The sequence below is a fragment of the Salvia splendens genome, chromosome 3, assembly GCF_004379255.2.
Source record: "Salvia splendens isolate huo1 chromosome 3, SspV2, whole genome shotgun sequence".
Taxonomy (NCBI): Eukaryota; Viridiplantae; Streptophyta; class Magnoliopsida; order Lamiales; family Lamiaceae; genus Salvia; species Salvia splendens.
In genome coordinates, this window is record NC_056034.1 from 44,885,936 (window position 1) to 44,897,553 (window position 11,618).

Sequence of the window (11,618 nt, forward strand, 5' to 3'; positions counted from 1 at the left end):
AGAAAGTTATATGCATTTTAAAGTTATGGAATATTTTAAAAAAGTTAGTTACAACTAATTTGTTGTAAATTGATCTTAATACCTTTATTGACGTATTTTGTTGATCATATTGACATTTGGGGCTGATGATCTAAGTCTTTTATTTGAATATCTAATGACTATTACTCCCCTCGTCTCGCTTTAGGAGTTTCGGTTGATTAATTTTAGACATCCCACTTTAGGAGTCCTGGTTGGGATAAACTAATAAAAAATGCATTCAAAGTAAGTAAAAAAGTGTTAAAAGTGAGTTTCAACATCTACTACAACATTTATTTATTACACACTCAAACATTTTCTTAAACCATATACCCAACTCAACCGGACTCCTAAAGCGGGAGGGAGGAAGTGTTTAATTATAGTTAGCAATATAATACTCCCCTCCCCTTAACTGTAAATACATAATTTTTTTAAAATTTTTCGATTTAAATACATGAATTGTTAACCTTTTCTGATTTCCAGTCGCAATATATGTTTTTTTACATATTAAAGTCGGCATGACAGATTAAATCTGTCATTAATAGTTAAACCGACCACGTCTCTAATAAAGAATGTAGTAATTAATATTGAGATATTAGGAATTGATTGACAGATTCTTTATTGTGAATGGAAACTTGTGTTTATTTTGCACACAAAATTTTTTGTGAGTGATACATATTACTATATCTCAAACTTGGATATTGGGATAAATAATTTTAGAGGAGATCGACATCAGATTCATAAATATATATATATATATATATATCAAACATGTACTTCAATTAATTTTCTCAATTTCTCTTATTTTACCAATTTTCTATTATAATCCATGTTATCTACTATCAAAATTATTTTTTTACTTAGATTAAAAAAACCACAAACTTGGGGAAAAAAAAAATAATTAGAGTATCTTTTTTTTATGGAGAATAATATTTCCGAATATTTCGCATAAAAAAGAAAGCTTTTCAATAAAGCATTGACGAAACTTCATCTTCCACTGACACAAACTCACCAACAACAAAAACAAAACCTTAAAAACACAAAAAAACACTCACTCAATCCAAACCATATTCCCCATTGGGACAGTGCAAGCAATCAAAAATTCCAAACTAATCTCCGGAAGTAGGCATGCACAATCCGGCCCGGCCCGCCGGTTAACCGCCGGTTCGGGCCCGCCGGTTCATGAACCGGAACCGGGCCCGGAACCGGCGGGTTGAACCGGCAGAAGGGTCGAAGGGTCGGAAGGGCCGGTTCAGGTTCGGCAATATATTGAACCTGAACCGGCGGTTCAAAACCGGCGGTTCGGCGGTTCGAACCGCCGGTTCAAAGGGTCGACCGGCTAGGGTTCGTAGGGGTTCGTAGGGGTTCAAAGTAGGGATTGGTATGAACCGGCGGTTCGCCGGTTTTAGGCGAAAACCGCCGGTTTTGGACGAAAACCGCCGGTTTGAACCGGCGGTTCCGACCGGTTTCCGCCGGTTCCGGAAGCTTTTCAGGCGTAGGGTGCTAGGTGAGGTCAGAAACCGGCGGTTTGTGTCGGAAAACCGTGGACCAACCCGCCGGTTTTGTGGAAAAAACCGCCGGTTTTGAGGTTGAACCGCCGGTTCAGGCGGTAAACCGGCGGTTCGGCCGAAAATTTGAAATTTTGAAATTTGTTTTTTTTTTTTTTTATTTCTTCCAATTTTACTCCTATAAATACCCCACTTCTCCTTCATTATTCCTTGCCCCATTCCTTGAGTTTTCGGAATTTCATTCTCAATCTCCATTTCTCTATTCTCTCCTCATTCTCTCTAATTGCGCAAGTTTAATTCTACAATTTCTACTCACTACTATATTTGTTGTGCACATAATTTACCACTTCTTTTATACTTCATACATATTTTATTCCAAGTCCATATTACTTTTCATTTATCAATATATTCAATATGTCTTCTTCTCGTGGTGGATCGGGACGTGGTGATCGGGGCAAGGGAATAGCCCAAGATCAAAGCACTACGCGTCCCTCAAAATCTCGACGACCTAGTCGTCGAGATGTTATGGACGAGGTTTCCCGATTGGCAGCCGAACGCATGCAAGTAAGTAATGAAAAATTTGTTTTCCAATTCACATGCACAAAATTTCATTAATTTTTTTTTGCGTTCATACTTTTAACTTCTACGTACATAATATTTGTAGATGGAAGAAGATCATAGGACCGCCATGCTACTTGCTGAAATGCAACAAGGCGGGGGTAGGGGAGATGAGGAGTTCGACGTTACTATATCGTCGGACTCGGACAACAACGAGGATAGATCGCATTCTCGTATTCCTTCTAGCACCGGCGGAAATGAGGAGATGCCTCCCCCTGCACCCACTAACACGGCAAAAGCTTTGAAATCGGACATTTTTATCAAACACTACAAGAAGGTGGCGGTGGTGATTCCAAGTCCTCACGATCCGAACTCTCAAGAAGAGACTTCGGACTTTCATGTTTACTGCAACTATTGCGATAAAGTGTACAAATGGTCCGCCGGTGGTGGATATGGCACCCTCCGTCGCCATTTAGTGGCAAAGCATCCGGTAGAATGCGGCACTGCCTCTACCCAAAGCCAACTAAACTTCCAACCCGCCGGCTCGGGTTCGTCAGGTGCGCCTCTATTTAAATATGATAAAAAGAATTTTGATGATACAATGACTAGATGGGCGGCTATGAAGCATATGCCCTTTAATGTTTTTGATGACAAAAGTTTTGAGGTTACTATGCAAAGTGGGTTGAATGTAGCAATCAAAAGAATAGGTCGAATGACCGTGCAGCGATCTACCGTTCGGCAGTGCTTGGAGAAAAAGGTAGAATTATCACGTTATTTAGTTAACATGGGCCACAGGGTGAACATTTGCTCAGATGTTTGGACGGATTGTTTTAACCGTCATTCATACATGGGTATTACGGTTCACTTTGTGGACAACAGTTGGACTTTGAACAAGCGTTTAATTGGTTTTAGAGAATTTGAAAGTCCACACACTGCACCCGAAATTGCTTCTTTGATTATACAAGTGTTGAATGAGTTTCAGCTATGCAACAAGATATTTTCTATTGGTTTTGATAATGCAACTGCCAACACCGCAAGTATTGCCGATTTGATTGCGGCTTGTACACCGGTAATTGGAGGTAAGTATTTTCATCAAAGATGCATTTGCCATATTTTAAATTTATGTGTACAGGATGCGCTTGAATTATGGCAAAAGCATGTCTCTCCTATTAGAAATGCAGTTAGATTAATCCATCAAAAGCCAGCTATTGGCAAAGCATGGAAGAAATATTGCCATCAAAAGAATGTCAGGTACACGAATTTTACTATGGATGTGTCTCATAGATGGAATTCGACATATGATTGTCTGAATTCTACCTTGACACATAAAGATGCTTTATGTGATTTTTATAGAACTAACCCCTACCGTGATTTATATCTTTCGCATAGTTGTTGGGATAACTGTTTGGCTTTATTTAAATTGTTCAAATATTTCAAAAATGCTACTGTTGAATTGTCGGGTGTTTATTATTGCACTGCTGTTCGTGTTTTGGAGCATTGCATGTACATATCTCTTGGTTTTAAAACTGCAATGAAAAATGCTTCCTCTTCTCCCGAGTTAATGTGCGTTTTGTATTATATGATTGAAAAATGGCTCAAGCATTTCAGTGAGATTCCTAACGTGTTTTTGATTGCAAAGGTATTGGATCCAAAATGGAAATTAGCAGGTACCTCTAGAATTTTAGATTTTTATTATAACAATTTGAGTTCAATTGATCTTGGTCCCCTTCAAGCAATCCAATCCGATACCAGTGACGAATTTGGAGTCGACCTCTCAGAAACCTTTCAAATAAACCTCCCGGACCGGTCAGTTGTGCAACAAAACCTCGAGTATAACTTGCGCTCTCTCTACACCGAATATGAAACCAAGTATAACACCACTCACCAAGTCAGAAGACCCCCTCCTCCACAACATAACTATGGCTTTGCATTTCAAGCCGATTATGATGACCCCGACGCGCAATCCCAACTAGCCGACCTATACAACTACAGCACCGGTGGAAGGTCCTCAGGTATGGTCAGTGAATTAGATTTATATTTTGAATCACTCTTTTCCTTTGGTGATGAAGGTCCTACTCCTCCCGCCCAAATCGACGTCCTCGATTGGTGGGGAACCCACGAGAAAGATTTTCCCATCCTTGCTTCAATGGCCAAGGAGATTTTTTCTGTTCCGGCTTCCACCGTCGCCGTCGAGTCCGCTTTTAGTGTTGGCTCGCGCGTTTTGGATGAATCAAGAAGTAAGCTCTCGGCGAAAAATATGGAAGCCGTGATGTTACTTGATGATTGGGCCAAAGCTGACGTCCGAGAACAAGAAAATGATTGGAATGATCGTCAAGAGGGATCACAAGATGAATTCACCGGGGATGAAGATTAGGCCAACCGTCAACCGCCGCCGGCCAAGCCAAATAGGTAAGTAAGGTAAGAGAACTACGTGGACTTTGATTCCCTAATGCAAATGAGCAATTGGGATACGTAGGCACCTCAACTTAAATTTTTAATTTACGTTGAGCTCAAGTCCTTTTTCTTTTATTTCTTTTTTTCCCATTAATTCCTACTTTAAAAATATGCAAATACAATTACATAATTGTATTTGTATATACTCTAGTCGATGAAGTATATTTCTCTATACGGCTAAATGAGGGAAACTTTTGACAATTCTACTATAATTGTTGATTGTTAGACGAAACTCAACATTTAAAGTTGAATTGCTAAAGGTGTCCTTAATTTAGTTATGTAGAAAGATCTTCTTCGCCGGTTAAGAGTATAAATATAATACACTTATACGTTTAAGAACTTCAACGTCGTTTCTTGTCATTTGTAATTAGTTCTTCACTAGTAGTCTCATTTGTATTTAAATTTTGTTTAAGACTTCAAGACCGCCATATGTTTTCAATTTGTAATTGTTGTAACTTGTAACGTGTAATTTGTAAACATGCAATTTCAATAAAATTGCAACTTTAGCCGTATTTTTTTCAATTTTATTTTCTCACATTGCATACAAAAGCAAACTTGAAAAGTGTAATGTAATTTGATTAAAATTGAAAAGTTAAAAAATGCAAAAAAAAAAAAAAAAAAAAAACAAAAATCGTCGAACCGCCGAACCGGCCCGGAACCGGCGGTTCGAGCCGAAAACCGCCGGTTTTGAACCGGCGCGTAACCCGCCGGTTTTTTGAACCTGAACCGGAACCGCCGGGAGCTAGGCGGGCCGGTTCAGGTTCGCGAATTTTCCGACCCTTGACCCGCCGGTTCGGGCCCGGAACCGGCGGGTTCCGACCCTTGTGCATGCCTATCCGGAAGCACTGAAAGCAACTCTTCTCTCTCTCTCTCTCTACCAATTCTTGAATTCTCCCGAAGCTACTCCATCCTTCTCTCAACAGAGAGATAAATCAAGAACCCGCATATTTAAATTTCAATCCAAGAAGTTAGATAAACGCAGGAACGATGGTGGGAAATAGAGATTTGGAAAGGGGCACAGCAGAAAAGGGCAGAAACCAGAGATTCTCAGCTGATGTGGATTATTCGGAGAGACAATGGACTTCTTGGCTGGTGCCCATGATTGTGGTGGGCAATGTTGCCATGTTTGTTGTGATCATGTCATGTTTGTCAACAACTGTCCCAATAATCATGATGGCGTTGGTAGCTGCGTTGCTAAGTTTCTTGGCCGCCTCTCTTTTCAGCCTCTCAGGGAGAACCCCCTCTTCGGCCCCTCTTCCTCTACGTAAGCTTCTTCTTCTTCTCTCTCTCACACACACATTGGTTGGTGTAAAGTTTCAATCTTGAATGTTTGGGTATGGTGATTGGTGTAAAGTTTCAATCTTGAATGTGTGGGGATAGTGATTGGTGTAAAGTTTCAATCTTGAATAAGTATTTGGGGATGATGATTGGTGTAAAGTTTCAATCTTGAATGTTTGGGAATGGTGATTGCTGTAAAGTTTCAATCTTGAATGTTTGGGTATGGTGATCGTGTTACGAAAATAGCCACAAGTAATCACGAACATAAGCAAAATAAACACATGACTTGATAGGCGAAGGCGACATCAAGCCAGAGATTTCACTGTATATTTTCGGATGCAATTTACAACGAGAGAACAATTATATATAGTCCAAAGGACCGAACCCAAAACTGTCTAGCTCTGGACTGATTCACTTCCTTTTAGGCTCCATATTCCAACAAATTGATGTAAAGTTTCAATCTTGAATGTTTGGGACTGACTCACCCATGATTCGTAGCAATGACTCTTTAAATCCTTGTGTTTTTTGATTAGGTGGTTTATTTTGTTGTGGGATTCATAAGTTGAGGTTTGAAGCTTTTCTTTTTGAGGGGTTCTGACAATTAGGTTGTGTGTGAACTGTGAAGTTTCTTGTTCTCTACAAATATATTTGGTTGCTATTTTCCGTTATGAGACTTCATTTAGTCTCCATTCTTCATTGAATCATTGTCAGTTTTAGCAATGAAAAGTTGTTTTATTTTGTTGTACCATTGGCATCAATTCTAGTTGTAGACACGTTGAGACGTAGAAATTTATTTTGGTAAGGGCTATATATGAGTTTGGAATTCTGAGACAATGATAATAGTATGAGCTTTTGCAAAATGTGGTTAGTTTGTTTGGATGTCGTTATGCAGTTTTAGTTGCCAGCTTATCGGAGCTGCATTCCTTTGTGCCTTCGTGATATTAGCATTTCAATCGTTCTACTTTAAACGAGACTCATCTGTTCTGCTGTTTCAGACTGGATAAACTGGGAGCTCTCGAATGGAACAAGATCGTGCATCAGAACCAAGCATGGAGGCTCGTATCTTGCATCTGGCTGCACGCTGGTCTTATTCATTTACTCGCAAACATGTTGAGCTTGGTCTTCATTGGAATCCGCCTCGAGCAACAGTTTGGATTTGGTAAGCATCTTGACTAACAACCTTTGGACTCGGACAATGGTTGCGTCTCTTAGCTCCTCGTGTCCATATCGTTCGTTCTGCTTAACAATCTCTTCGTTTGCCACGCAGTCCGAGTAGGCTTGATTTACCTATTATCAGGAATCGGGGGCAGCATTCTGTCTTCGCTCTTTATACAGAACATCATATCAGTTGGAGCTTCGGGTACTCTCTTTGGACTTCTCGGAGCAATGCTGTCGGAGTTGCTCACCAACTGGACTATTTACGCGAACAAGGTAAGCCTCCGAGTCTATGATCTTCACATAGGAAAAATTATCCTCTGGTTTAACCAGACTTATTACAGCGGCAGCTCTGTTTACTCTCGTGATCATCATTGCAATAAATCTTGCTGTCCGGATTCTCCCACACGTAGACAACTTTGCTCACATCAGAGGGTTCTTGACCGGGTTACTCTTGGGATTTATATTTCTGGTCTGACCCCAGTTTGGTTGGGAGGAAGGCCGTCATCTCCCTGGTCGCTTGCGCCTCAAGTCCAAGTACACGGCGTGTCAATATGTCATGTGGATCGTTGCCACCATTCTCTTTATTGTCGGGTAAGGCTTTCCTCTGCTTCCAAACTTTATCTTACAGATGTTGTATATACATGGTTTGTTGAACTCATGTATCCCGTATTCTCCCGAATGGCTGCAGATTCAGCGTAGGGCTGGTGATGCTGTTTAGAGGAGAGAAGGGGAATGATAAATGCAGCTGGTGCCATTACCTGAGCTGCGTGCCTACCTCGAGATGGAGCTGCAACTACTGATGTTTTCCGGGTGGTTCCGCCTCTGCGTTTTTCGCGGTGCAGATATTGAGTTTGCATACTATACTTGTTCACTTTCTGTCATGTGTATATAGTTAGGGTCTCTGCCAATTCCTAGTTTGTATTTGGCATTTGGAACTGCTACTATTCTTTTGTTTTAGTACTGATAGACTGTGTTCTTGTTCTTGGCTTGAAATTTGAATTGATTTATCTGTATCAGGTCAATTCGATAGTGACAATAAAATTTTGGGTTGGGTTCGTATAACTCAATAGTTAATTTTATAACTTTAATTGGTTTAATTTCTTATTTTTATAAAATCATATCATAAAAGTTGCAATAAATACATATCACAAAAACTTTAAGTAGCATGTTATTTTACATTTTACTCTTACGTCTAGTTCTAATTTGTTGATACGAAAACGACATGACACAATAAAAACCATGGTTAGAACACACTACATGGCTACGTTAGCAATTAGTTAAAAATCTAGGAAAATATGTGCCAAGTTTTTACCTCAAAATCTCTGCCAATTACCACCACCACCACTATAACCTTCGAAGTTGCCTCGAACGGGCATCCCGGACCTATCCAGGCGGCCGGATCCCGGGTAGGCCTTGCTAGTGAAGTTGGCGTGCAAGGTAGACACTCCCAGAGTAGGCACCGAATCACCATAGCCGTGATCCGAGTACCTCTTGGCAGAGCTCGATCTTTCATAGTAACGTCTCTGTCTCGGAGCGCTGAGGGATCTCACCTTAGCTTTCGATGATTCTGTGTAAGACATGTAGTTCGGATGATCGGAGTAACCGCTTAGACAGCTTCTAGTGCCATCGCTCTTGGACCTCGACGATGCTGAATAGAATGTCGCGCTCTCATCCGTGTCCTCCTCTGCAAACTTCAAGGGGGCCGGAGATTGAACTTCGCCCGATGACAGGCTACGTATTGAATGGAGGGCTGTGGAGTCCTTGGATGTGGTGTAGCTCGGGAAGTTCTGTTCGGAGCCTAGGCTAAGATGAGACGAGCAGAAGAGGCTCCTGCGCTTCACGTGGATGTTACCGGTGTCCACTTCAAGAATCTTGTCGTTTCTATCATCACCGTGCTCCCACGACCTTCTGCTGGCACGTGGCTTCTCGGGATCGTGGTGGTGGGGCGAGATAAAGCCGCTTGATCTCGAACCATTCCTCTGCATTTTCATGATCAGTGGTATAGTTAGGTTAGAGACAGTTAACAAACCAAACCAAACCACATCAGTCAAGAATCCTCCACAACAAACCTTCAGCATCATCATCTGCACGTGCTTCGTGCTCCTAGACCGAAGAGCATGCTCGAATTTCTCAGGCGTCTCTGGCCCCTACACAGTAACCAACCATTCATTATACGAAGAAATACGAGATCACTCATTGGTTGGAGGAGATGCGTCTTAACGTCTTTTCACCGACCCCCAACTTATGCACCACAACAATGAAAACAAACTTACATCATTCCAACTGGCTATTGCTTTTTTTCTTTTTGCTTGAAAATTTATCCATATATGTAAATAATGTCAAATATATAGATTCTAGCAATTGTTTGTGACAGTGTTAGAGCATTAAAGTGAAGAAATGGTCCCCCTTCTAATTAGGTACTCTTTATGGAACAACTATCTCACCGGATAATTGAAGGATTTCGTGGTCGAATGAGGGGAATCCGACATCAGCGCCCGCCCTGCCCGAGCCCTCACTTGTGCTCGGACGAGCGCCTGCAACCGGCGCATAGCGTACGCGGTCTGCCTCCTCACAAGGTGCCCCCTCACGAGCGCTTGCAGCTTCACCAACGCCTTGAGCGCCCTCAAAGCTCTCCTCGACTACGCAAGCAAACAAACAATATAAATTTTTTTTTTTTCACCTTAAGCTAAAAGTGTGACATTGTGACATGTTAGTAAATGTCAGCACTGCAGAGTGAAAAGAAGAGCCATACATAAATGTTGTATTAAAGTAATCCAACTCTGTATCCAAACCAAGATCTAAATTGTCATTTAGTACAAGGACACATTCTCAAGCAAAAACTCTCATTTCACAACTCAGGGAAAGAATTTTGTATTCCACTGATTCATTTAACGCTCAATTTATACCATTAATATATAAAAATAGGACTCACGATGGACCCATCGGCACGGTGGACAAAGAAGTACTACTACCATTACATCACCACTATTACAGTGTGAAATGTTTGACTTGTGGGAGTGGTTGAGTGACACAAAGTTGAATATATTTGTAAAATGAGATGTTGCACCACCGACTAAGAACGACCGCGTCAATCTCCATGGACAAACAACATTAATACATCAGATTGTTTAAATGAATAAACAAGTACAATTTGGACTTGGTTCCGAAATCCAACAGCAGATATGAAAGCTCCACTCCAACAACACCACTATTTTGCAAGAAAAAACTTATCCCCATAATTCGACAACATACAATACGCATCACAAATATGGAGTATATGTTACATATATACACCCAAACGATCGAATAAATAAAATATTTTGGTGAAATTATGATTCATTACAAAAAAAAATAGCTGTTAGATAATTGTAAGTATCAAAATTTATGTCTATTCTTAGAGTTGTAATTAGACCAAACTTATAGCAAATAAAATTATATATCTAATCTCACATAATTTATTTTATCTCTTACTCCCTTTATTCTACTTTATTTAATCTACATTTAATTTAAGTTAATAAGTACTCCCTCCGTCCCGAGCTACTCGCTCATTTCCTTTTCGGCACGGAGATTAAGGAATGAGTGTATAGGAAAGTCAAAAATGAAGGCTATAGATGAAAATTTTTACTAAAAATGGAAAGAGTGCAAGTAACGTGGGACGCCCAAAAAGGAAATACGTGCGAGTAGTGCGGGACGGAGGGAGTATAAAATTTTAAAATTAGGGAGTAGTATCTTTTTATGCAATTTGACTATATACTAGAGCACCCACTTTTGTTAAGAAAGTTTCAGGTGAAAGGTGAAACGGCGCCGTTTGGTGCAGCCACGCGTAATCAACATTGCATCTATGCTACAGCTCGTGAATTTGCACATAACCACAGCTCCGCCATGAAAGCGCGAGTAAAATCCCATTTATGCCCTTACCCGGGGTGAATTCACGAGGCAAAAACCGAAAATTCGACGAACAATGAAGGGCATAAAGGTACATTTCAACGGTAACGGCATGGAACATGTGAAGGCAGACGTAAAAATAGTGAAAACTGAAAAAAAAAAAAACTTACCAAATAGGCACGAAAATGAGACTGGATCGCAACCGCCGCCCTCAACTCCCGACCACCGGATGCGGCGACGCTCCTGCCGCCTCCGCTAGTCAGCTGGACCACCGCGACGGCGGTCGCGGCGGCAACGGCGATGGCGTGCTTGCTTGCCTCGGCATCGTCGTCGTCTCGCGGTCGTGGAACGACGTCGTGGTGGTGCCTTTGCCGATCGCTGGCGCAGGAGATGGCGAAGCTCCATTTCCTCCTCGGAGAGGGGCGCTGGGCGGCGTCGGAGGGCTTGAGGCCGAGGAGGCCGAGGAACCATTTGGCGGCTTTTCCCATGGGAAAAGTTCCTGTGGTGGAGTCGGGAAGAAGACGACGAGAAGAGAGAGAGAGTGAGGAGTAGAGTTAACCGGGAAGTACCTTCATTTTCTATCTGATTATTTTAATTTATACTAGAAATTAAAATGAAATCAATAAATTTCTTATTTTCATTTTTAGACCATCCGCAGTGGGACTGATGTCTGCCGGGACATCCCGACGAACTTCTCAAAAATACTTTCTGTCACGTCATAAGAACCTCCCACTGCACTGTCACGTCATAAGGACATCCCAC

General features: G+C 41.3%; 1 protein-coding gene and 1 pseudogene across 1 annotated transcript; one reads left to right on the plus strand and one right to left on the minus strand.

The window, feature by feature from the left end:
- Positions 1 to 5,398: 5,398 nt before the first annotated feature.
- Positions 5,399 to 8,033, plus strand: LOC121796351 (annotated as a pseudogene).
- Positions 8,034 to 8,091: 58 nt separating this feature from the next.
- Positions 8,092 to 11,412, minus strand: LOC121796342 (protein IQ-DOMAIN 25-like). Its single transcript, XM_042195190.1, has 4 exons — positions 11,027 to 11,412; positions 9,416 to 9,610; positions 9,041 to 9,118; positions 8,092 to 8,950 (listed from the first exon to the last, which is right to left on the minus strand). The coding sequence occupies exons 1-4, from the start codon at positions 11,342 to 11,344 to the stop codon at positions 8,285 to 8,287; spliced, it is 1,257 nt and encodes a 418-aa protein (XP_042051124.1). The 5' UTR covers positions 11,345 to 11,412; the 3' UTR covers positions 8,092 to 8,284.
- Positions 11,413 to 11,618: the final 206 nt, after the last annotated feature.